Source organism: Miniopterus schreibersii (genome assembly GCF_964146895.1).
Source record: "Miniopterus schreibersii genome assembly, chromosome: 6".
NCBI classification, from domain to species: domain Eukaryota; kingdom Metazoa; phylum Chordata; class Mammalia; order Chiroptera; family Miniopteridae; genus Miniopterus; species Miniopterus schreibersii.
This window is the reverse complement of record NC_138107.1, coordinates 3498694-3523132: the sequence shown is the minus strand read 5'-3', so window position 1 is coordinate 3523132 and position 24439 is coordinate 3498694. Positions and strand designations below refer to the sequence as shown.

Below are 24439 nucleotides of genomic sequence, written 5' to 3'. Positions count from 1 at the left end.
GTAGTGATCTCAAAAAGCAAGCATCCTCCCCTGGGCAGAGGAGTAGGAGAGTGCCCACCACCCCACACCACCTCTGCTTCCAGGTCCTGACCCTCCCGGGCACAGGCAGACACCTTGCAATTCCCATTCTAGAAAAGAGAGACCACATCAACAGAAGGCCTGGGACTGTCCCCAGGGACCCCACCCGCCCAGTCCTCCCCTCCCAATCACCTACCTTCCAGCCACTCTATCCTATTCGAACCCCTAGAGGTTGTCAGGGATGGAAGGCCCCTCCCTCATCCCCCTCAATGCCCCTCCTCCCTCTCCCCATCACTTGGGTGTCCAGGACATTGTGTGACTCAGGAAACAACTCAGACGTGAGGCCTGAAGCAGGCCCGGGAGGAAGAAGAAGGGGCTGTGGAGAAGAGGTGGCTCCTGGCTCCGGGAGGGCTCCGCAGCCCGGGCTCTGGAATGCAGCCCCCTTCACTGCTGCTGCTGCTGCTGCTGCTTCGCTCGGCAAGAAGGACCAGGGGTGAGGCCCTGAAGGCCAGAGGTGAGGCACATGGTGGAAGAGGCGGGCACTCATCTTCCTTAGAAGGTGTCTGGTGGGTTGGGGGCAGACAGCCCAGCCTCATGCCTTGAGGTGACACTGGACGAAGGAGAGTCTTGCCCCTAGATGGGGACAGCTTGAAGGGAGAGAAGACTCTGCCGCTGGATCTGCACAGACCAAGGCTGTGGGCCTGGTGCCAGGTGGAAACTGTTGGGGGATGGGTGAGAGGGTGCTCACCCCCAGGGAGAACCCAGTCGCCTGGAACTTGGGGACAGCCGGCCCCTTTAAAAGGGGAAGAGGAACAAATTGACCACCTGGTAGGGAAAGAGATGTGAGGGGAGCAGGAGATGGAGACATGGAAAGGTCAAGGGCCTACCAAGTCCCATTCCCGGTCCAGCTGCTCACCCCCCTCCTCTGGCTCAATGCTGGGCCTTCCGAGAGGAAATCCCTTCTCTGTCTCAGCCATTCACCTCCCAAGAGTCCCCTCAACCCCCCTCCTGATCCTTGTCTTGCTTCCGAGGGATGGAGCCTCAGGCTGGACTTGGGAGGCCAGAGAAAAAACAGGAAAGGGGTGGGGATTATTGAGAGGCCTGGGACCTCACAGGGTGAGGTGGGCGCCAGCTGGGGACTAGGAACAGGGGTATGGAGGCTAATAGTGGTTTGGCTGATGCAGGCAGGTCCCCTGGAGCTCCCAGCTTATCCTTGTCTCCATCCCTAGGGCTGCCCTGTGGGAATTTCTCAGAACCCTGTGCCAACGGAGGCACCTGCCTGAGCCTGTCTCAGGGCCAAGGCACCTGTCAGTGAGTGTGCCTGTGGGGCGGCGGGGCACTGGAAAGGAGGAGGGAGAGCTGAGGAGGGAGAGGGAGGGAGGAGGTGAAGGAGATTAGAGGAAACAAATGAAGGAAAAGGAGCGAGGGAGGTGGGACCGTAGGCCAAGAGCGGCCAGTGATGTGGGTTTTCTTCTCCCCACCCACCCAGGTGTGCTCCTGGCTTCCTAGGTGAGACATGCCAGTTTCCTGACCCCTGCCAGGATGCCCAGCTCTGCCAGAATGGGGGCAGTTGCCAAGCTCTGCTTCCTGTCCCCGGAGTCTCCCCTAGCCCCCCCTCTCCCTTGACCCCCACCTTCCTCTGCACCTGCCCCTCGGGCTTCACTGGTGAGAGGTGTCAGGCCCAGCTCAAGGACCCCTGTTCTTCCTTCTGTTCCAAAATGGGCCACTGCCACATCCAGGCCTCAGGACTCCCGCAGTGTTCCTGTTTACCTGGGTGGACAGGTGAGGGCTGATGGGGGTAGGAGGAGGGGACAGGCAGGAGCAGTGGGTTGGGCTGGGGAGTAGGAAAGATGACTGAGCCTTGTGAGGACAGAGGCCTTGAGAATCCACAAACCAAATTTTGGTGACACATTTACCCAAGATTGACATTCACCAGCTTAGTTGTACTGACTGTTAAAATGTTGACATATTTCCAAGCCAGTTGGTAAATAGCTACTGCCATAGTCCTCTTAGTGTAGCACCCTGAGCCCTCTCCCAGCCCCCTCAACCTCCCCTCTACCCAGTAGCTATAGGGTTAATGTGTCCTCTGACTGAGAGGTGCCCATCAGATCACTAGGAAAACCTTAGGGAAGGGAGAGATGGGGGTGGGAAGGGAGAGGAATGGGTGTCCATCCCAGGAGAAGAGTGCAGCCCTGGGATAAGACAGCAGGACACGTGATGAGGAGGGTGTGCTACCCTGAGGAATGGTCAGGGTTCAAGGACAGAACCATGAGGCCCTGGAGAGGAAGGGACCTCAGGACCAGATCGGGATGGAGGGGCTGGACCAGGCAGCCAATAGCCAGGTGGGTAAGAAAGTCCCTGGAATGTGAGGACCTGAGTGTCAGGTGGGCTAGAGGCAAGGCTTCTCAACCTTGGCTAGGCACAGCAATTACCTGGACTTTATTAAAAATACCAGTGTCCCACCCCGGAAAGATGTAGTGGGGGTGGACCCAGGGCATGGAGATGTTTAAGCTGCCCAGGTAGTTCTGAGGAAACTGGGCCTGAGACTGGGTGTGAGAGACCAGCACATGTAACAAGAAGGATGGGCACTGGCAACTTGCCAGGCTTCAGAGTCGAGGCTCTGGGGCAGCCCCTTCTCTGGGTCCAACGCCAGCTCTGCCACTGACTAGGCCTGTGACCTGGCAGCAGATGTTTGAGCTCTCTGGTCCAGCTGTCAGCTGACCTGCCCACCTCAGTTGGCAGTTGCGAGGAGGACGAGTGGTGTTCAGGAGGTGCTCCCTTAGCCCGCAGCTGGCACACAGCATGGGGGGCCATGAGTGGTGGCAGCCACCACTGCCGCATGGCCATTGGTGCTAGCAGCTGTGAAGGGAATCCCTTATCGCTGCCCGGTCATTACACCACCCAAAGATTAGGAAGTCAGGATGAGAGACCAGAGGATGCCCAGGGCCAGGCAACCAGCTGCGGAGCAGCACGGTTCAGAGTCTCCACCTCCCACAAGGCCACCACTGAGGGACCCCAGCAATTCCCAGGCGGGGCCGATTGCAACACACCAGCAGCAACTGCATGTCTTACTCGTAGCTTAGAAAATATAACCCCTGCAGATATAATCCTCCCAAGAAACAGGCAAAACTGAGGCAAGGGTGATGGGACAGGGCAAATAAGGTATGAGGGGGAAGGGAAAGAAATGGGGACATGGGAGCTGCGGAGTGAGAGCCAGTCCTGGAGGCGCTGGGAGATGAGCAGTGCTACCGCCACCCTGTCCTCTGCCACAGGTGAGAAGTGCCAGTTTCGGGACTTCTGCTCCGCCAACCCCTGCATGAACGGAGGGGAGTGTCTGACCACCTACCCCCAGATCCAGTGCCGCTGCCCACCTGGCTTCGAGGGCCACGCCTGTGAGCACGACATCAATGAGTGCTTTCTGGACCCGGGGCCCTGCCCCGAGGGCGGCACCTGCCACAACACCCTGGGGTCCTTCCAGTGTCTCTGCCCAGCTGGGCGGAAAGATTCCCGCTGTGGGCTCTGGCCAGGACCCTGTCCCCCAACAGGCTGTCCCAATGGGGGCGCCTGCCAGCTGGTTCCAGAGAGAGACTCTGCCTTCCACTTCTGCCTCTGCCCCCCAGGTGTGTCCTCACAGGGGCCTTCCTATGGCCCCCTCTCTGGGCAGGCAAGTTGTCTCCCTCCCTCAACTGACCCGATGACCCTATCAGGTCTCACAGGCCCAGGCTGCGAGGTGAATCTAGATGACTGTGTCAAGCACCAGTGTCAGAATGGGGGCACTTGCCAGGATGGCCTGGGCACCTACACCTGCCTCTGCCCGGAGGCCTGGACAGGTGAGTCGTTAAAGGCAAGTTCATGGCACCAATGGCCCAGATGGTCGGCCCCTGGCTTCCCTTCCCACAGGGCCCCGGCTCCAGCCCTTGTCTCCGTCCGGCCTTCCTTGCAGGTTGGGATTGCTCTGAAGATGTGGACGAATGTGAACCCTGGCGTCCCCCTCGCTGCAGAAACGGGGGTACCTGCCAGAACTCAGCCGGTGGCTTCCACTGTGTGTGTGTGAGCGGCTGGGGAGGCACAGGCTGTGAGGAGAACCTGGACGACTGTGCTGCCGCCACCTGTGCCCCAGGATCCACCTGCATCGACCGTGTGGGCTCCTTCTCCTGCCTCTGCCCACCTGGCCGCACAGGTGTGGTGCAGAGGGTCCAGGAGGTGGGAGGAGGAGAGGGCCTGTGAGAGGGGCAGTAGGGGAGCTGGGAGCTTCAAGAGGCCCCTGAGAGCCTCCCCTGCCCCATCCTCAGGCCTCCTGTGTCATATGGAGGACATGTGTCTGAGCCAGCCGTGCCACGGGGAAGCCCAGTGCAGCACCAACCCCCTGACGGGCGCCACTCTCTGCCTCTGTCAGCCTGGCTACGCAGGGCCCACCTGCCACCAGGACCTGGATGAGTGCCAGATGGGTGAGGCACCCCCACATCAGATAGACAGCCTCTGCACGGGAGAGAGGCAAACTGTTTTCTGAATTAAAAATATGAACAACTCTTTTCCCTGAATTTGTCCAGATTTGGCATCTCTTCCTTATATGGTCTCACCAAAGCTCAGCCCTCCAGGCCCCATTTAGTCTTTCTCCATCTTAAAGACACAGCCCTTCCTGAGATGGTGTCATCTACCTCACAGGGGCCAGGACCCCCTACAAAGGCTGGCCTCGTGGCCATCCCACCCCCGGCCCCTGTGGACCATGCTCTTCTCTCCTCCCAGCCCAGCAAGGCTCCGGCCCCTGTGAACACGGCGGCTCCTGCCTCAACACACCTGGCTCCTTCAACTGCCTCTGTCCCCCTGGCTACACGGGTTCCCGCTGCGAGGCCAATCACAATGAATGCCTGTCCCAGCCCTGCCACCCGGGCAGCACCTGCCTGGACCTGCTAGCCAACTTCCACTGCCTCTGCCCTCCAGGTACCAGCTGGATGGGGGCCTTGGGTAGAAGAGACAGGATGAATCCTGAACCCACAGGCCATCTCCCCTCAAGAGCATAGATAGCCTCAGGCCAGTTGAGGTCAATTACCCAAGAATGCTTCTCCTCTTATCCCCACCCCAGATGAGAACTCTGGGAAGCCTGTGACCCTGGGAGAAAGGCCACAGATGGCAGCAAGGCTGTGCACTGCTCAACTCGGGGGGGGGGGGGGGGGGGGGGGGGGGTCCATTTCATAGTCCTTGTAAAGAATGCAACCTGGTCCACTGTACACGAAGGCCCATCAGGGGAGACCAGAGCACTCCTCCGAATACAGAAACTCTCCTCTGTAGAGCTTGACAGTAAAGCCTCCGAATCCCAAAGGGCCTGTGTGCTTGAATTTGGTGCACCAGGAAAGGAACGCTGCAAGGCTGCACCTGCTCCACGCTAGCTATAAAGGGGAGGTCTCCCAGGGAGATGACAGCCAATACCAGGGAGCGGAATGAAACCAGAATAAGAGCTTACTTTGTGCCAGGTACTACCTGAGCAGCTTATAGGCATTCAATTTTTACAATAACCCTATGAGCTCGGCATTGTTACTGTGCCCACTTTATAAATGAAGAAACTGAAGCACAGAGAGGTTAAGTGACCTGGCCAAGGTCACCCGGCTTGTAAGTGGCAGAGCCAGGGTTCAAACCCAGGGCTTCGATCGTGTTAGCCACCCCACTACACTGCCTTCTTAAAGCTGAGCGGTTTCCAAGGAAAAATGCTGAGAAAACTTTTCAATAATCCAAGGGACAAGGTTGTAGACATCAAGGAGCTGCAGAGCCAGGCTTCCCAGGCAGGAGAGGGAGGTAGCGTGGTCCAGAGGCTGATCCAGCTTTAGTTCAGGGCGAGACAGTGGAGACCAGGACCAGCCCGAAGAAACAGGGCAAATCTGGAACGGAGCAGCCTCCCCGATGCCCTTCAAATGCCCCTGTTGGGAAGCCCGGTCTCCCTCGCACAGAGGCCTGGGAGGACACCCATCACCTCCAAGCAGATGTCCTCTTGTCTCTTTTGTCCCTTTGGGACCTCTAAACTCATCAGCCTGCCTTCTGTAAGCAGAGGAATGGCCCCAAAAGGGTCATCCTGGCAGCTCTTCCACAGGTCCCGGCAGGCACTCTGCTCCTGGAGCTTTCTCGCCAAAGGTAGCAGAGCCACACAGCAGAGCAGCAGGGCCTCATGTTCATCTCTGCAAATTCATGTGCACACAACACCCTGGGAGGGGTGCCTGATGGGGCCATGGCAGTGGGGGCAGGCTGGTTCTAGAATCCAGGCTGCCTGGGCAGAAGACCTGGCCCTCACCACAGCTCCATGTCCTCAGGCTTAGAAGGTCGCCTCTGTGAGCTGGAGACAGACGAGTGTGCCTCTGCTCCTTGCCTGAACCAGGCCGACTGCCACGACCAGCTCAACGGCTTCCACTGCACTTGCCTGCCCGGTGAGTGCAGGGTCCCAGGCTGACCTGGGCACTGTCCACCACATGCAGGGACAGCGCCCCAGGCCTCCTGCGCTGCACTGGACTCCTGTCCTCTGCTGTGATAACAACTGGTGTTTATTGGTGATTATTGAATATTTACTTGGGGCCTCGAACTTGGCGGTACTCTTCAGGTGTTATCTTGTTGACGCCTTCCAATGGCACCCTGAGGTAGGTCCCATTATTAACCCTTTGCAGGGAGGAAACTGGAGCCTGGAGGGGTCCAGTAGCTTCCCAAAGTCACACAGCTGGCAGGTGGCTGAACTTCACTTTCCTGTATCACCGTCCTATCGTCTGCACCTGCCCCAGGTATCTCCTCTGGGACGCCCTCCAGGTTCGCCTTTCCTGGCCAGGGGAAAGGCCAAGACTGGTATTATGCTTTTGATAAAATGTATCTTCAGCATTAGTACTTATATCCAGTGATGCCTTATTTATATGAAGAATAAAGTTACCAAATTATCCTCTGTTATGTCCTGAAACTCCAATCACTAAGAAGCCCTCAAATTGGTGCTTTTGTTCTATAATGATGTATTTAGCCAAAACCCCACACCAAGCCATTTGATCTGCAGCGATGTCGTTTCTGTATATGTGAAAAGAGACTAAATATCAGTGTAAAACTCTTAATTTCTTTGAACCCATGAAATCCTGCCTGTAAAGCTTGGTCAAACATTTGTAACAAACTCCCTAATACATGTAAAGAAAAAAGGGATCTGTCCCCACCCACTCCCGCCCCAGCAGGATTCACAGGCTCCCGGTGCGAGGAAGATATCAACGAGTGTGACAGCTCTCCCTGTGCCAACGGCGGGCGCTGCCAGGACCAGCCAGGGTCCTTCCACTGTGAATGTCTCCCAGGTAAACTGGGCTCAGAAGCTGGAGGGAGAGTGGGGCCAGGGACAGAATTCTGCAGGCCTTGAGCTGTCCCTGTGCCCTAGGCTTTGAAGGCCGGCGCTGCCAGGCCGAGGTGGACGAGTGTCTGAGTGGCCCGTGCCCCACGGGTGCCAGCTGCCTTGACCTCCCAGGAGCCTTCTTCTGCCTCTGCCCCTCTGGCTTCACAGGTCAGCAGAGCAAGCATTGGCAAGGAGTGGTGGGGACCTTTGTGTCATTTGGGGTGGAGAAGAGGTCTTTGGTGGGTGTTTGAGGGTTGGGATGTGAGACTAGAATGAGAATGGAACCTGTACTCATGGCTGCACAGCCACGGGCCAGGGTGGTGTTACTGGAGGGCTCACGTCGGGTCCATCATGGTGGTGTGATCTGGGTTTAGGAGCAGAGGACAGGGCTCAAGGGGAAGCCACTCGTTTGCTTGTTTAGCAAGCACTTATTAAGTGCTGGCCATGATGGACACAGACAAGCTGAGTAAGAGAGTTGCCCTTCTCCAGTGGCTTTAAATCTAGGGCAGAAAGAGCAACAGGTGTCTTGGTGATGACGGCCCAGAGCAGGGCTCTGAGAGCGGAATGTGCAGGACCCTAGGACTCAAAGGACCCACCAGTGCAGGGGTGAGAAGGCCTCACAGATGAGGAGGAGCCTGTCAAGATAGAAGGCCAAAGAGCATGTTTCAGCTTCAGGCAGCCACACGTGCGGGGGGGCAGGGGAAGGACACCCAGAGCTTAGGGTACAATGGTGCAAAGGTGAGGCCCACTTGTCCTGAAAGACCCCGGGGGCCATTCTGAGGAAGTTATAGTCTCCTGAGGCAATAGGGAGCCACCAAAGGACAGGTTCCTGAGCAGTGAGCATGTCGTATATAAGAAGTGACCTTTGGCCCCATCAAGGATATGGATGGACCGTGTTTTCTCTCTGACCCATCTCCCCACCCCAGGTCATCTCTGTGAGGTTCCCCTATGTGCCCCCAACCTGTGCAAGCCCAAGCAAAACTGCCAGCACCAGGGGGACACGGACCACTGCCTCTGCCCAGACGGAAGCCCCGGCTGTGCCCCAGCTGAGGACAACTGCACCTGCCGGCACGGGCACTGTCAGAGGTAACGCCTTCCAGACCCTCCCGTTTGCACTCGCCTGGTCCTCAGCTAGGGTGGGAGGAGACAGCCAGTGAGGGGTAAGTCTGTGGGAAATGACCAATGGGGAACAGCAAGGAGAGGGCAAAGTTCTGAGGTCACAGCCAGGGGCAGGGCTGGATTGGTGAGTGTTGTCCAACGAGGCGAGAGATCATAAATAATGGGGGAAACAGAGAAGTAGGGGTCAGAGCAGAAACATCATTAAATCCCAGGCCGATTCATCGTTCCTTAGACAAACGTTCCTGAGCATCTGAGCATCTGCTATGCATGGACACTGTTCTAGGGCCTGGGGACAGCACAGAACAGAGGAGAGGATGAGCCTTGGGAAAGGCGAAAGGGGGACATGCTGAGAGCAAAGGCACTGAAGAAAGAGCCAGAGTCTCAGGGCCAAAAAAGAACAGGTCACAGGGGTCTGACCAAGGGGGAGGCAAGAAGAAAAACACCTCCCCTTTCTCTTTATGCCCAGATCCTCATGTGTGTGTGACGTGGGTTGGACAGGACCAGAGTGTGAGGCAGAGCTGGGAGGCTGCATCTCCACGCCCTGTGCCCATGGGGGAACCTGCCACCCTCAGCCCTCTGGCTACAACTGCACGTGCCCCACAGGCTACACAGGTGAGGCGCTCCTTGAACCATATACACCCTGGGCTGGCCAACGAAGGGCAAGGCCAGTGGAGACAGGTGACAAAGGGCCCTCAGTCTCTGTCACCACCAAGGAAAACTGGGCACGGGCCGCCGAGGATACAGGTGTGTGGGAGGTGGTGAGAAAAGAAAAGCTGTTGGTTGGGAAGAGTAGGGGTAGGGATGAGGGAAGGAAGGGCGGACAGGGAGGAGGGATGAAAGCAGAGGAGAAAAGGAGGGTCCCTTTCCCAGGGCCCGCTTGCACTGAGGAGGTGACAGCTTGTCACTCGGGACCCTGCCTCAATGGTGGCTCCTGCAGCCCCAGCCCTGGGGGCTACTCCTGCACCTGCCCTCCAAGCCACACTGGGCCCCGCTGCCAGACCAGCACCGACCACTGTGCCTCTGGTGAGTGCCCACCGTGTCCAGGGCTGGGCCACATGGTCAGCGTGTGCTTGTGGAGAGTAAAAAAAAACTGGAAACAGTGAGCTGGCGTCCTCATGGGGGTGGGGGTGATGTCCCGTATGTGGTGTGACTGAGGTCACAGGCCAGATTATAGGCAAGAAACCCAACCCCTCACAGCTTCCTCTCTCCAGCCCCGTGCCTCAATGGGGGTACCTGTGTGAACAGGCCTGGCACCTTCTCCTGCTCCTGTGCCACTGGCTTCCAGGGCCCACGCTGTGAGGGAAGGATCCACCCCAGCTGTGCAGACAGGTGAGCAGGGGCAAAGACCCCTGGAAGAAGGGGGGGTCCCTCAGCCTTCCTTCCTTCCCCTCCACCTCCTCTGGGGTCCCCCTGCCTCCCATCCCACATCCCACATCCCTCACTCGACCTTCCCTCCGGTTTCCCATCTCCCCAGAGGTTGCCCTCCGGCCACATCACACTCCCTCCCCTTATTTCCCCGGACCTTCCTCCTACTTTCTCTCTTGTCCAGCCCCTGCAGAAACAGGGCTACCTGCCAAGAGGGACCCCAGGGCCTCCGCTGCCTCTGCCCTGCTGGCTACACAGGAAGCAGCTGTCAGGTGAGGGGCACTGAGCCAAGTGTGCTGAGGAGAGAGGGGTTGGGGAGCTCTAGTGAGAGGGTCTCAAGCACTAAAAGGTGGGCAGCGGGGAAGTTAGGGAAGGTGCCCATATAGAGAGAGGTTTGGAAGCCCAGGCTTTGAGGTCTGTATGGAAGGGAAGGGCTGAGGGAGTCTGACTCCAGGGACTGTTCTGGGATGTAGGTAGCAAAGCACACCAGGGAGAGGGTCAGAGGTAAGGGATTTTGAGGACCTGGAGCTGGCAGAGGACCATCTCTGGGCCTGGGATCCTGATGCTCTGTCCGGCCTCTTGCTCCCTCCAAACTCTCAGACTCTGATGGACTTATGTGCCCAGAAGCCCTGTCCACGCAACTCCCACTGCCTCCAAACCGGGCCCTCCTTCCAGTGCCTGTGCCTCCAGGGATGGACTGGGCGTCTCTGTGAAGTCCCGCCGTCCTCCTGCCAGAAGGCTGCCCTGAGCCAAGGTACCAAGCCAAGGACTGACTGGGGAGCAGATGAAGAGAAAAAAGGTGCCCTCCTCTATCCCATCCCTAAGGTCATTCACACGTTTGGCCAACAAAACAACCGACTGAGAGTCGAAGAAACACAGACCAACCACAGTGACTGACCCCACAGCCCAGCACCGGGGCCTCCTCACACAACTCAGCTCCTAGCACCACACTCAGCGCAGCTCAAACAACACCAACCAGCTCAGTCAACAAGACTCCAGTTTAACACAACCACCAGGGACTAACTCAGTGTGGAGCAACTCAACCCTGTCATTATCATCACCTCAGCTAGAGTGGACCACATTTAACCCAACTACACTCAACACATTTCTCCACATCCCACACATCTGATGCCACACCAAGCCCCTTGTGAAAGAATAGGCCCCGTTCGAGTGAGGTGTGCATGAGAAGGCCTCAGAAAGGAGACCTGCGGGGTTGGGGTGGTTAATGGCAGTAACAGTGGGAACACCGGAGGGTGCAGAACTTATGCTCTGATAAGCCTCAGAAGAAGGCTCTCCCTCCGTTCTGGCAGAGTCAGCAGGAGGGGGACTGTGTCAGGAAGTATGGACTCCACCTGCCCCGGGAATGTTAGTGGTCCCCACAGGCCTCTCGGCTCAGTGTCTGGGCCTGAGCACCTTCCACCCCACTTAGCTTTCCTGGTCCCTGTTTGTCTCTCTCCCCAGGCACAGAAGTCTCTTTCCTGTGCCAGAACGGAGGCCTCTGCATCGACAGTGGCCCCTCCTATTTCTGTCACTGTCCCCCTGGATTCCAAGGCAGTATGTGCCAGGACAGGGTGAACCCATGCCAGTCCAGGCCCTGCCAACATGGGGCCACCTGCGTGGCCCAGCCCAACGGGTATCTCTGCCAGGTGAGCAGGTCTAGAAGAGAGGGGGTCCGGGTAACAAGGGTGGGCTGGACATGGGAAGCAGTAGTCATGGGGGGGCAGTGATGTATCCATTTCCCTTGACCCCACACATCCAGCCAACCAACAAGTCGTGCCATTTCACCTCCTAAATCTTCCTCAGTTTTGTCTTTGTCCCTCCGCCCTTCGTCCCCGGCCGTAGTCCAGACCTTCCGTCCCTGTCTCCATACTTGTTCAGCCTTTACTCCGCCACCAGAGTGCTCTGTTGAAAGTGTTGAGCTGGCCTGCCACTCCCCTGCTTCAAACCGTCCGGTGGCTGCCCACCGCCTTCCCAGTGAAGTCCACGGCCCCTTGAGACCCAGCCCTGCCTGCCTCTCAGGCCTCATGTCTCCACCCTCCACCCTCTGCTTCAGCAACACGAAACTGCTTCGGGCTTCCCTGCACACCCCCTCCTGGCTCTCCAGTGGCCCTCCCAGCCCTCTCCCTTTGGATGGTGCCCAGGAGGCACTTTCCTCAGGAACATGTCCAGACTGGGCTCGGGCCTCTCCTTGGTGGTCAGGTCATGGAGCTAGAGAGGCAACGCTGAGATTCAAGTCTGAGCAGCCCGCTCCTGGTATAGAACGAAGACTTTGGATAGAAGCACCATGCACTTCCCCTAACCACTCTCTTTCTCTTTATTGTGAGCATTTTCACACACACAAGAGCAGTGTACTCATCAGTAGGAACCCCCATGCACCTGTTTCAGCTTTACTTTCTCTTTCATGAAACTCCCTCCAGAAGTTTCCAAAACACCCCCCTCATCTGCTTCTTCCAGCCCTCTGGCCACTTCTTTGTGAATCCCTTTTTCTCCGTCTTTGTGAAGCCTCCTAGGATCCCATTCTTGCATGCTCGCCTTCCTCCTGCAAGAGTTCAGCACATGGCACAGACCTTGTGAACAACTCCTCGCTCCAGCAGAATATGAAACAGTCAGAAACTGGTTAAGGGCACCGCTTATGAAGCCATAGACTTGCATCGAGTCCCAGCTCTATCACCTACCGGCTGTGTGACTTGTACAAGTCACTTAATCTTTCAAGGAATCAGTTTCCACTTCTGTGAAGTGAGAATCAAATGAGATCATCCATATAAAGGGTTTTTAGGATGATTTTATGAGGTTATGCATATAAATCATGCAAGAAGTGCTAGCTGCCGCCCTCCTGGCTGCCTGAGCACTTCACAGAAGCAGGGGTGAGTTCTGGTTTTCTTTGTACTCCTACTGCCTAACATGGCTGCTGGGACTAAGTGGGCATTCAGTAAATGCCCACAAATTAATGAAGCGTGGCACAGCGCGGTGGGTGTGCGGTTGGGAAGAGAGGTTCTACAGAAACTGGAGCTAATGTTTAGCGGCAGTGTGTCCTAAAGATTGTTTGGGACTGGAGCGGGGGTCTGGGTGGGGGGGTAAACTTGTGTGTCATTGAACAATTTTATGTCGTGGGTTGAGATGGGTTAAGCTACACGGGGCCGTGGTGGCTGGTGAGTTGAATGACACTGTTGAACTGGAAGGTGGGGGTTGGCAGACTCTCTGGAGCTGGGTCCCCTGCAGTGCTGGGAGGGGCTCGCTTCCCGGTTCCCTGTCTGACCCTCTTTGCCTGCAGTGCGCCCCAGGCTACTATGGACAGAACTGCTCAAAGGAACCTGACGCTTGTCAATCCCAGCCCTGTCACAACCATGGGACCTGCACCCCCAAACCTGGAGGTTTCCACTGTGCCTGCCCTCCAGGCTTTGTGGGGCTGCGCTGTGAGGGGGATGTGGACGAGTGTCTGGATCAACCTTGCCACCCCACGGGCACCGCAGCCTGCCACTCTCTAGCCAACGCCTTCTACTGTCAGTGTCTGCCTGGGCACACAGGTGACGCCTAGTATGGGGTGGGGTGGGGTGGGGTATAGGCATCTCTGTGGCACAGCTGAGCTGACCATGGAAACCCAGATAATCACTCCCTACAAGGCAGCCTAGTCATCTTGTCCAGCCCTCTGCCTCTGCACCCCAGCCCAGAGAATATGCCCCAGGATCCCTCTACCTGTGCAGCTAGTGCTGGGCAGACTCCCAGGAATGAGCAAAAAGGAGGCAGTGACCAAAGCAGTGTGTGACATCTAATCCCACCCACACTGCAGGCCAGTGGTGTGAAGTAAAGATAGACCCCTGCCAGAGCCAGCCCTGCTCCCATGGAGGGTCTTGTAAGGCCACAGAAGGACTGCCCCCGGGTTTCACCTGCCACTGCCCCCAGGTGAGTGACTGCAAAGCTGCCTTCTCTATTGCTCCCAACACTGACACAAGGTACGAAAGCCTGAGCTGGGACCCTACGGGGAGCCTGGGACACTGGAGTGGGAATTATTGGAGAAAGCCATCCCTTGTTCACAGAAGTGAGTGGCTCTCAGAAGCAAACAGGGGGTGAGGGGACAGGATCAGGTGGTAGTACGAATGCCTACGGGAAGGTCCCCAAAGCCAAGTCAGGTGCCCTTGGATAAGTGCTTAGTTCTTTAACTCTGTGTGTGTGTGTGTGTGTGTGTGTGTGCGCGCGCGCATGTCCAGAGGAAGAGAAAGTAATAATCCTATTTCCAAGGATTAAGATGTTAGGTTCAATTAATATTACTCTATTAACGGCTTAGTCTGCCAGGACTTGCATCACGATCCTACAATCTATCCAGGTTGTTGCACAGAGCTGTGGCTCATCCATTTTCACCACTGTGTACTGTGTTTGTGTGAAAAAAACATGGGACATGGTTTCAGCATCTATAAAATGATCAACTTGATGTTCTCTGAGGTCCCTTCCCGTTATGAGACTCTAGGACCCTCCGAGTTATCTTAACCCAGGAGTTTGCTTGAGACAAAGTGGGAAGAATCATACAAGGTCCCTTCCCAACATCTCTTCTCCTCTCTGCAGGGTTTTGAAGGCCCTACCTGCAGCCACAGAGCCCCCTCCTGCGGCCTCCATCACTGCCACCACGGTGGTCTATGTCTGCCCTCCCCCAAGTCTGGCTTCCCACCCCGCTGTGCCTGCCTCAATGGCTACAGGGGCCCTGACTGCCTGACCCCACCCGCTCCTCAAGGCTGTGGCCCTCCTTCCCCTTGCCTACACAACGGCAGCTGCTCAGAGGCCTCCAAGCCGGGGGGCCCAAGCTTTCGATGCTCCTGCCCTCCCAGCTCCCTCGGGCCCCGGTGTCAGATTCCTAGAGCAGAGGGATGTGAGGGCAGAGGTGGAGATGGGGCTTGTGATGCTGGCTGCAGTGGCCCAGGAGGAAACTGGGATGGAGGAGACTGCTCCCTAGGGGTCCTGGACCCCTGGAAGGGCTGCCCCTCCCACTCCCGCTGCTGGCTTCTCTTCCGGGATGGGCAGTGCCACCCGCAGTGTGACTCTGAAGAATGTTTGTTTGATGGCTATGACTGTGAGACTCCTCCAGCCTGCACGTGAGCCTGAAACCCTGAGTTGGAGTGGGGGGCACAGTGAGGGCAGAGGGACATAGACGCTTCTGAGTTATAGTGTGACCACAGCCTCAAATTCCAGGGAGCTTCCACCATTGTAACCATTGCCAAATAGGGGTAGGAGACTCCAGCCCAGGGGGATGGGGCAGCATCAGGTTAATGGGGCACCAAGAACAGCACTGTCTCTGCCTGGGCTCCTTGCCGAGAGTTGTGAGCGCTCTGCCTCAAGCCTCTCTCTAAGCCCTGCTGCCATGGAGTAGCTCCCCTAGCAACCTGTACCCCTGACGGGAAAGGGCCTCGGTCTCACCTTCAGGGAAACAGGAGAGCTTGGAGGGGCAGGGAGAAGCAGCAATCTTAAGAAACAAGGGTGACAGTAGACATTAGGGTGTCTGGGCTACCTACCATCCAGGACCTGACTAAGCCCATTTCTGTGGAGCTGCCCCTACTTAGCAAGTGCCTAGAGGCTGTGGAAGATCGGGACTCCTCTCTGGGATGAAGGAGGGAGTCTGGTTTTCTTGGCTTCCTGACCCCCCTCTTCACCTCCAGTCCAGCCTATGACCAGTTCTGCCGTGATCACTTCCACAATGGGCACTGCGAGAAAGGCTGTGACACTCCCGAGTGTGGCTGGGACGGAGGCGACTGCAGGCCCGAGGACAGGCGCTCAGAGTGGGGGCCCTCCCTGTCCCTGCTGCTGGTGCTTAGCCCCCCAGCCCTGGACCAGCAGCTGCTTGCCCTGGCCCGGGGACTGTCCCTGACGCTGAGGGTAGGGCTCTGGGTGAGGAAGGATAGTGATGGCAGGAACATGGTGTACCCCTATCCTGGGGCCCAGGCCGAAGAGGAGCTGGGAGGAATCCCAGACCCCTCTCATCAGAAGACAGCAGCCCCTCAAAAGCAGCCTGCGGGCAAGGAGACAGACTCCCTCAGCACAGGGTAAGAAGCTGGGCGAAGGGGTAGGCCAGACACTTTTTTAATGGGTGGAGGGAAGTTAGCCAGGGACCAGCACAGGGGTCTCTGAGGTACCTCCCCGACAGGTTTGTGGTGGTGATGGGTGTGGATTTGTCCCGCTGTGGCCCTGACCACCCTGCATCCCGCTGTCCCTGGGACCCTGGGTTCCTGCTCCGCTTCCTTGCTGCCATGGCCGCCGTGGAGGCCCTGGAGCCCCTACTGCCGGGCCCCCTGCTGGCTGCCCACCCTCGTGCAGGCACCGGTAGGTGACCCCATCATTTCCCAGCTCTGCTCCCAGGTCAGCTTTCATGCCAGCAACCAGCAATGGAGGTCAAATGAAACAGGATCCTGGGGCCCAAATGCTCTTCGTGGGGACTTACCTTTGTTAACCTCTCTTTTGCTAACTGGATCTCCCCATGGCCCATTTGCTCTACAATCTCTTTCCTTATTTCCCTGAGGGCTCCATCCTAACCTCTCCCACAGACCTCCACAAACCTCAGGTTTTGGTGCCTCCTCTCTACTAAACCGAGAGTACCCATTCATTCCTGTATCAACCAGTTGAGAGCTCATGAAAGAATAAGAACTCTTAATCGCACTCACCCCGTGCCAGGCTGTGCTCTGGGGGCCTCACAGTACTGGCTCCTTTTATGCTCCCAACAACCCCATTGAGACAGGTGCTACTGTCATTCCTGTTTTACAGAGGAGGGGCCTGAGGCCCAAAGGTCTCACAGCAGTACCCAGCCTCACCTAGAATGGCCCCTTTTTGACTGTGTCTCTCCCACCAGCGGCCCCCGCCAACCAGCTTCCCTGGCCTGTGCTGTGCTCACCGGTGGCCGGGGTGCTTCTCCTAGCCCTCGGGGCCCTTCTGGTCCTCCAGTTCATCCGGCGGAGGCGCCGAGAGCATGGGGCCCTCTGGCTGCCCCCTGGGTTCACTCGAAGGCCTCGGACTCAGCCAGCTGCCCGCAGACGCCGGCCCCCACTGGGCGAGGACAGCATCCGCCTCAAGTGAGAGTGAGGAGGAACTGGGGCTCAGGGAGGGGACTCCTGCCTGTGGAGATATTTCTGATCAGAAGCAACAAGAGATGCCACTGCAGAAGTTGAAGACAGAGGAAGGGGAAGGGATCGGGAGGCTGCTGGAGACCTTGTGGACCCTGAAGGCCCTCTACCCGGTACCCACCCTCTTCCAGGGCACTGAAACCAGAAGCCGAAGTTGGTGAGGATGGAGTTGTGATGTGCTTGGGCCCTGAGGAAGGAGAGGAGGGAGGCCAGGTGAGCCACTGAGGCAGCAATGGTCCTGAGGTGATGGAAGGGTAGAAGGGACAAGTCAACCTTCCTTCACTGGTTGTTTTTCTGATCCCAAGGCTGAAGAAATGGCCTCAGCCTCCAAGTGCCAGCTCTGGTCTCTGAGTGATGACTGTCAGGAGCTCCCCCAGGCAGCCATGCTGACCCCTCCGCAGGAATCTGAGATGGATATCCCTGATGTGGACACCCATGGACCTGGTACGTGAGCCAGCCCAGACCAGGAAAAATCCTTTTGACGCTTAGAATGAGAAAATCCTTTGGTATCAGCCCTGGAGAAGCAAATGGTAGTTAGTGCCTTAGAACAGTGATACTCAGAGAGTGGTCCTGTGACAGAAGAATCAATATCACCAGGGGAATTGTTGGAAATACAGATTCTCAGGCTCCACTCCAGAGCTCCTGATTCAGATAGTCAAGCTATTAGGGAATCTGTTCGAACAAGCCCTCCAGGTGAGTCTAATCCAGACTCAAGTTTGAGAACCACTGCCTTGGAATGTTAGACAAATTAAGGCCTGCTGGCTCTTTGCACAGATGAGGAAACTGAAGGCTGAAGAAAAGTAAAAGCCACACAAAATCAAGAGCCAGAGCTGGGCTTCCTGACGCCTCCGGGCTGTGATTCTACCTGAGCGTCCATGTCCTGCCCCTCCCCTTATGCCTTTTTTTTTTTTTTTTTTTTTTAATGCTTTTATTGACTTTAGAGAGAGGGAGATAGAAACAACATCAACATTGATCGCCTGCCTCCTTCATGCCTCCCACTGGGGACTGAGCCCACAAGCCGGGCATGTGCCCTGACCTCCCAGTCGTAGGCCGATGCTCAACCACTGAGCCACGCTGGCTGTGCCCCCTTTATGTCCTCTTAATCGACTTGTCTCCCACCCACAGATGGGATGACACCCCTGATGTCAGCAGTCTGCTGTGGAAGAGTGGAGACCAGGACCTTCCAGAGGGTGTGGCTGGAAAGTTCTGAGCCCTGGGAACCTCTGTTAGATGGAGGGGCCTGTCCCCAGGCTCACACTGTGGGCACTGGGGAGACCCCTCTGCACCTGGCTGCCCGATTCTCCCGGCCAACTGCTGCCCACCGCCTCCTTGAGGCTGGAGCCAATCCCAACCAGCCAGACAGAGCAGGGCGCACCCCCCTTCACACCGCTGTGGCTGCTGATGCTCGGGAGGTCTGCCAGGTCAGTACACACTGAGGTCACTTGAAGAGAACAAGGGAGCAAATCTGGAAGTAAAGCTGGGCAAAAGCATCCGCTAGTGTTTGGCAAAGAGGAAGGTAATGTGAGCTTGGGGACTTGAAGGGGAAATGAGAACAGATGGCTGAATATGGACCGGGAGGTGGTTAACTGTGTGAGGGGCCTGAGCTGGTAGCCAGGACATACCAGGAGTCACTGGCCCTCTCTGGCCCCCAGCTCCTACTCCGCAGCAGACAGACTGCAGTGGATGCGAGGACAGAGGATGGGACCACGGCCCTGATGCTGGCTGCCAAGCTGGCGGTGGAGGACCTGGTTGAAGAACTGATTGCAGCCCAAGCAGATGTGGGGGCCAGAGACAAATGGGGTATGAATCTGGGGAGGGGATGTGCTATAGAGAAACTGCTATAGAGATGGGATGTGAGATAAAATGCAAAAAAAAGGGAGCAGCCGTCGGGGCGGAGTCCGCGTCTTCCCCCGTCCTCCACGGCACACACCGCCCAGCCCACCGCAAGCCAGGGCGCCGAGGAGCGTCGGCGGGAAGGTGGAGGGCCTCCGGTCCCACCGGCCGCGAACAATGCCCCATTGTCCCGCCCGCCGCCCGTGACGTCACCGGGGACAATGCTTCCTGCCCGCCGGCGGTCACCCGGGCGACGCTTCCGCCTCCGAGCGCCCCGGACCCGAACAGCCCTTCCCCCGAGGCCAGGATCCGTGGGAATCGGGAACCCCTCCGTCTGGCTCCGGGCCTCAGGGTGACAGCCTCCCACGTCGTCCCCCAGGGAAAACCGCTCTGCACTGGGCCGCCGCCGTGAACAACGCCCGGGCCGCCCGTTCCCTCCTGCAGGCCGGAGCCGATAAAGACGCCCAGGACGGCAGGGTTAGACCGGGTAGAGGGCCCCCCAAAACAGGGGTGCTGGCGGGGGAACAGCGCGAGAGCTTCCCGAAACCAGAGGGGGAGGACCGGCAGCGAGGCGGGCGAGTCAGGAAGGGCCGCCCTACAGGCGTGGCCTCCGCCCACCCCGCCCCTGGCGGTTTCCTCTCGCGCAGGAGCAGACGCCACTGTTCCTGGCCGCCCGGGAAGGCGCGCTGGAGGCGGCGCGGCTGCTGCTGGGGCTGGGCGCGGCCCGAGGGCTGCGGGATCAGGCCGGACTCGCGCCCGCGGACGTCGCTCGCCAGCGCAGCCACTGGGACCTGCTGAAGCTGCTGGAAGGGGCGGGGCCCGCGGAGACGCGCCCCAAAGCCCCGCCGGGCCGAGGGGCGGGCGCCTTCGCGCGTGCGCGGGCCGCTTCGGGAAGCGCGCCGCCGGGCGGGGGCGGGGCCGCGCCGCGCAGCCGGACGCTGTCGGTGGGAGCAGCCCCGCGTGGGGGCGGGGCCGGGCTGCAAACCCGGACCTCGTCCGGCGACTTGGCCGCGCGCGGGGGCGGGGGCGGGGCCTGCTCTCCGAGCCCCAGCCCAGCGAAAGGAGCCGGAGGCGGCCGGCCCCGCCGCGGCCGAAGGTTCCCGGCAGGCATGCGCGGGCCGAGGCCCACCCCCGCAATGGCGCGCGGGAGATCCGGGGCGGGCGCCGGGAGCGGGGCTGTGGCCTCAGCTGACTGGCCCTGTGATTGGGTGTCCTTGGGAGCCTGCGGCCCCGCCTCTCACACTCCGATCCCGCCTCCTTGCCTTACTCCGTCCCCAGAGCGGGCATCGCCTCAAGTTGCCTGGGGTCCCCCAGCCCACCAAGTAATACCTTTAAATGTAGTAAGCGAAGGTCAAAAGTAGAAGGCTCACGGCAAGGTGGGATTCGAGAGCTCTCGAGCCCCAAAAGTAGGGGATCGGGAATATAGCACTCCTCCCGAATGAGTGTATGCCCACTCACAACCGTCATCGTCTCCACGTGGAGAAGATGCAGCCCTGGAAAGGGTTTAGGCGCTGGGATGAAGTGGGCCCAGCCCCTATCCCAGAAAGTTAGGGTGAGGGCCTACAGGAGGGTGGGATGGAGTAGGCTAAGTACCCTGAACTGCAACCGAGGACTAGATAGGATGTAGGATGTTCTTTCCCGTACAGTATATGGTTCCCAACGGGAGCCTTTATATCACCCCCACTACCTACAAACAGTTGACAAATATTTATTAAGCACCTGCTATATGCCAGGCACTGCAGGTGCTGGTATGGGGAGCACCAAGGGCCATTCCAGCTGATGACTCCTTGCATTCTCAACCTTCCCTCCCCAAACAAACCACTGCAGGGATGAAGCGCCACTCTCCTAGGCACTGCTATCTCTATTTAAGAACCCCAAATAATAAAGATAATAAAGTTGATATAAAGTGTTACCTTCTTTTGGAGGGTTTGAAGAGTGCAATGGAAAAAATACGGGAGTACTGCATTGTCTTCAAAAATTTGTGTCCCAAATTCAATATTTGGATGGAGATTTTCAGTGTAGTTTAAAAGCAAGAATAAGATTTGGGGGTCCTATGTTAATTTAGGGTATCATCTAAAAGCAAGAGGCCAGTAGCCCAAGGAGAATCCACACACTACACCCTTTGTCCATCTTCCAAGAGCATTTAGTTATAGCCAGTTAGGAGACTCCCAAGGGCTCAAGTTAGATAGAAGAAGACAGAGACCATCTCAAACTTAATCCATCTTTCAGCAATGCAGCTACACCTCTTGCATGGTGGCAATGGGCCTGAGACATGAAGGCATGGGGCGTTTTGAAAGCTGATACAAGCATACCTCATTTTATTGTGCTTCACTTTGTTGCACTTTGAAGATCTGTTTTTATTAACATTGAAGCAAAGACCCTCTACCAACAAAAAGCTTATGACTCACTGAAGGCTCAGATGATGGTTAGCATTTCTTATAAAGTATTTTTTAATTAGAGTATGTTCATTGTTTTTAAGACAATGCTATTGAACTCTTAATCAACTACAGTATAGTTGTACACACACACTGGGAAACCAAAACATCTGTGTGACTCACTTTATTGTGATAATCACTTTATTGTGGTGGTCTAGAACCAAACCCGAGATACCTCTGAAGCATGCCTTGTAATAACTACCATTTACTGAGCATTCACTATGCCAAATGCTTTATCACATTTAATCCTCACATCAACTATTAGGTCTACGAAAACTATTAGGTCCATTTTACTCTTAGAAACTGAGGTATGGATTTTATTTGGGGAAGATTGCAAGGTTTTAAGTCGCAGAGCCAGAGCTCTTTATCACATTTCATGTTTGAAGTCGCTCAGCTGTACACCCCCTACTACGACAGGTTTCCATTTAGAGGTCCCAAATGTCTATCTGTCGTCCTTCTGCCTTGGTGCCCGCCAGCCTGATCAACATGGACAGATCAAAGACCAAGCCAGGGAGTTAGCCCTCTCCCTTTTTTATTTCTATATCCTTCATTCATGACCAGAGGAAAGTTTTCTGACCCACGTCTCACAAATGCATCTCTTGTCCACTGAACAGAGCAAGCACCTAGAGGGTAGAGATCACTATTCAACACACTTATTGAACACTCACTGTGTTGAACACAGTTTGAGGGCCTGACATCCCTGGATCTGAGTCCTGCTTCCTACTGGAACCATGCCTATCCCAGTCCCAATAAAGCAGGAAAGCTGGGAAGCAGGGGAGGGCTGAATCCTATGTCAGGGTACAACTTAGGGAGAGGAGAGACCTGGGGGTGAGGGTTCTGAGGAGTGAAACCACTTCCTGTGCAGCTAGTTCCTGTGTTGACAGAGCTGAAGGGGAGGAGGGGATAGAGGGAACAGAGTGGGGGTCGGGGGCTACTGAGGCTCTGGAGATGACAAGGTGAGAGTTCTTGCCCACCTAGGAACTCCTCCACTGCTGCTGGAGGAGCTTTTCCCAGTCTCTCTGCTCCCCTGGGGCTAGAGGTTGAGCAAGCAGTTTGGGTGGGAAAACAGAACTGGAGGAAGTTGACAGGGATGGGCGGGGCCATGGGGGGGCTGACCAGGAACCCAGCTTCCTGCTTAGTACCCAGACATCCAGCCCCCGGCTCACCCCCACCCCTTCCAGCCCCCACTCCCCTCAGGAACTCGGGGTTCCGGCCCTCCTCTAAATCCTAGCTACCCCGCCCCCATCGGTTTCTCCCCTCCAGGGCATGGAGGCTGAGAGACCCCAGGAAGAAGAGGATGGTGAGCAGGTGAGCTGGACCCGGTTGTGGGAGGCTGACCCTGGGAGAAAGTGAGGTGAGAGGACCTGAGGCAGAGACCTAGTGACTGTGGACTCGGGACTTGGGCATACTGGGGTAGGAACAGACACAGAGAGAGGAAACGGGCTGCTGGCCTACCCCCCAGCCCACGCTGCTCCTGCTTGACTGGAATGGATGTCTCGGCATCAGGGCCCCCATCAGGATGAACATGGCTGGCCTCCTGTAAACACCACCACTCGGCCTTGGCGATCTGCTCCTCCATCCCCTCCTCCAGGGACCCGCCACACAGGTACCCCCACCCACCCAGGGAGCTCCCTGACCCTGGTGCCCACATCCTTCCTGATTCTATTACCAGGGTCCACTCCATCATGGGCCCTTTCCCCACGTCCTCTGGACTCCCCATTGTACCTCCTTACCTCTGACCACCTAATCACCTCACCCTGTCCCTGTCCCCCACCCTGCCAACTTCTCTGAGCCCTCCCCCTCCTCTCCCAGCTCTGGGACCCCGCTCGGCCTCCCTGCTCTCCCTGCAGACTGAGCTCCTTCTGGACCTGGTGGCTGAGGCCCAGTCCCGCCGCCTAGAGGAGCAGAGGGCCACCTTCCACGTCTCCCAGAACCCCCCAAGCCTAGCCCCAACCCCACCCCGGCCTCAGGAGGAGAGAGAACAGCTCTACAGCACCATCCTCAGTCACCAGGTGAGACACCCCAGACCCCCAGGAGGCAAAACCCAGGTTTCCTGATCTCTTGGTCCTGTTCTCTTTGGGGCCCTACTGCTGCTTCTCCCCAGGCATCTGCCCCCTCCCCAGGCCCTAGTTCCCCCATCCCCATCCCAGGCGTCCTATATGCCCCTCACACCAGCCGTGGCTCCTTTCAAAGCCTGCTCCTCCTAGAACCTCACCAACACCCTTCCATCCCTCCATTCCTCCAGTGCCAGCGGATGGAAGCCCAGCGGTCAGAGCCTCCCCTACCCCCAGGGGGGCAGGAGCTCCTGGAGTTGCTGCTGCGAGTTCAGGGTGGGGGTCGAATGGAGGAACAAAGGTCCCGGCCCCCCACACACACCTGCTGAGATCTGAGCCCCCCACCAGCCCCTCTGCACTCCTGAGGCTCAAAGCTGGGCAGCCCGCTGCATACCCTCAGCCCTGCTTGGCAGGGGCACCAGCGACTGCACCCAGCACACAGCTCAGGACTCATCCTCCTCGCCCAGGTCCCCCGGGAACTGGAGGGGGTGAGAGGCCCCAAATCCTGGGAATAGCAGGATGGTCACTGAAGTCCCTCCCGGAGTACTTGGGAGCTTGAGGCAGCGCGGGGATCCCAGCCAGGGGACACCCATCTCTGCTCTGACCTCAGGGAGCCGCTTGGAGTCTGTCCTGAGCTGGGGGGACACCCCCAGAGGTCAAGGCATTGGGCAGGACCTGAGAGCTCAGGCCTCCAACTCCCACGAAGAGACATGTCTCAGGGCCGCGACCCGAGGGGCCGGCCCCCCCCGGGAGGGAGGGCGGGCCCCGCGGAGGTCAGGGCTCTCCCCCCGCGCCGCCGCCAGCCCCGGGACCGCGCCGCAGGCCCAGAGTGGACCCCGAGCCCCCGCCGCCGCCCTGCGCCCGCTGAAGTTCCGGTGTCTGAATAAATGTCATTCCCCCTGGACTGAGGCTGGTGTCTGGGGCTGGGGCGAAGGGTGGGGCCCCGGGGCCGGAGGCCGCGCCTCCCCGGCCTGGCCCGCAGCCAGCTCCCCCCCGCGGGTTAATTACCGGCTCATTAAGCAGCGGCTGGAGGCCTCCCTAATTACCCCCCCGCCCCCTCTCCCAGTTTTAATTAAGTAGAACAGGGAGGGGAGCCATTAGGACAAGAAATATGAACCGCGCGGCCCGTGAACCCGGGCGCCGCGGCGGCCGGAGCGCACGCCCCCCCGGGCGCGCAGGCCC

General features: G+C 57.8%; 2 protein-coding genes across 7 annotated transcripts; both read left to right on the top strand.

Annotated features, from left to right (window-relative positions):
* The first annotated feature begins 340 nt into the window (after positions 1-340).
* On the top strand, positions 341-20826 carry NOTCH4 (notch receptor 4). Of its 2 annotated transcripts, XM_081140901.1 has the most exons (30): positions 341-532; positions 1248-1329; positions 1508-1800; positions 3291-3638; positions 3726-3848; positions 3962-4198; positions 4311-4466; positions 4765-4959; positions 6318-6431; positions 7206-7319; positions 7400-7522; positions 8281-8440; positions 8940-9085; positions 9344-9496; positions 9685-9802; positions 10023-10110; positions 10439-10592; positions 11300-11484; positions 13110-13362; positions 13626-13738; positions 14396-14919; positions 15481-15864; positions 15966-16141; positions 16665-16884; positions 17067-17148; positions 17241-17379; positions 18061-18356; positions 18588-18735; positions 19148-19245; positions 19416-20826. In XM_081140901.1, the coding sequence occupies exons 1-30, from the start codon at positions 451-453 to the stop codon at positions 20127-20129; spliced, it is 6018 nt and encodes a 2005-aa protein (XP_080997027.1). In that variant the 5' UTR covers positions 341-450; the 3' UTR covers positions 20130-20826. The 2 variants fall into 2 exon arrangements, with proteins under 2 accessions (XP_080997027.1, XP_080997028.1); XM_081140902.1 differs by lacking the exons at positions 19148-19245; positions 19416-20826 and having other exon boundaries at positions 7203-7319; positions 8940-9496; positions 18588-18864.
* Positions 18649-24141, top strand: GPSM3 (G protein signaling modulator 3). 5 transcript variants are annotated; one of them, XM_081140903.1, is made up of 5 exons: positions 18649-18735; positions 22467-22511; positions 22710-22809; positions 23016-23215; positions 23449-24141. In XM_081140903.1, exons 1-5 carry the CDS (start codon positions 18712-18714, stop codon positions 23584-23586), a joined length of 507 nt encoding a protein of 168 aa, XP_080997029.1. In that variant the 5' UTR covers positions 18649-18711; the 3' UTR covers positions 23587-24141. The 5 variants fall into 5 exon arrangements, with proteins under 5 accessions (XP_080997029.1, XP_080997030.1, XP_080997031.1 ...); XM_081140904.1 differs by lacking the exon at positions 18649-18735 and adding an exon at positions 21135-21193; XM_081140905.1 differs by lacking the exon at positions 18649-18735 and adding an exon at positions 22134-22159.
* Positions 24142-24439: the final 298 nt, after the last annotated feature.

Bases quoted from the DNA above. Each gene is read 5' to 3' on its own strand.
- NOTCH4 (XM_081140901.1), top strand. From the start codon at position 451: ATGCAGCCCCCTTCACTGCTGCTGCTGCTGCTGCTGCTTCGCTCGGCA. The intron at 17,380-18,060 runs GTACGTGAGCCA...TCCCACCCACAG, and splicing joins TGTGGACACCCATGGACCTG to ATGGGATGACACCCCTGATG. The intron at 18,736-19,147 runs GTATGAATCTGG...GTCGTCCCCCAG, and splicing joins GGGGGCCAGAGACAAATGGG to GGAAAACCGCTCTGCACTGG.
- GPSM3 (XM_081140903.1), top strand. From the start codon at position 18,712: ATGTGGGGGCCAGAGACAAATGGG. The intron at 18,736-22,466 runs GTATGAATCTGG...TCTCCCCTCCAG, and splicing joins GGGGGCCAGAGACAAATGGG to GGCATGGAGGCTGAGAGACC. The intron at 22,810-23,015 runs GTACCCCCACCC...CTCCTCTCCCAG, and splicing joins TCCAGGGACCCGCCACACAG to CTCTGGGACCCCGCTCGGCC.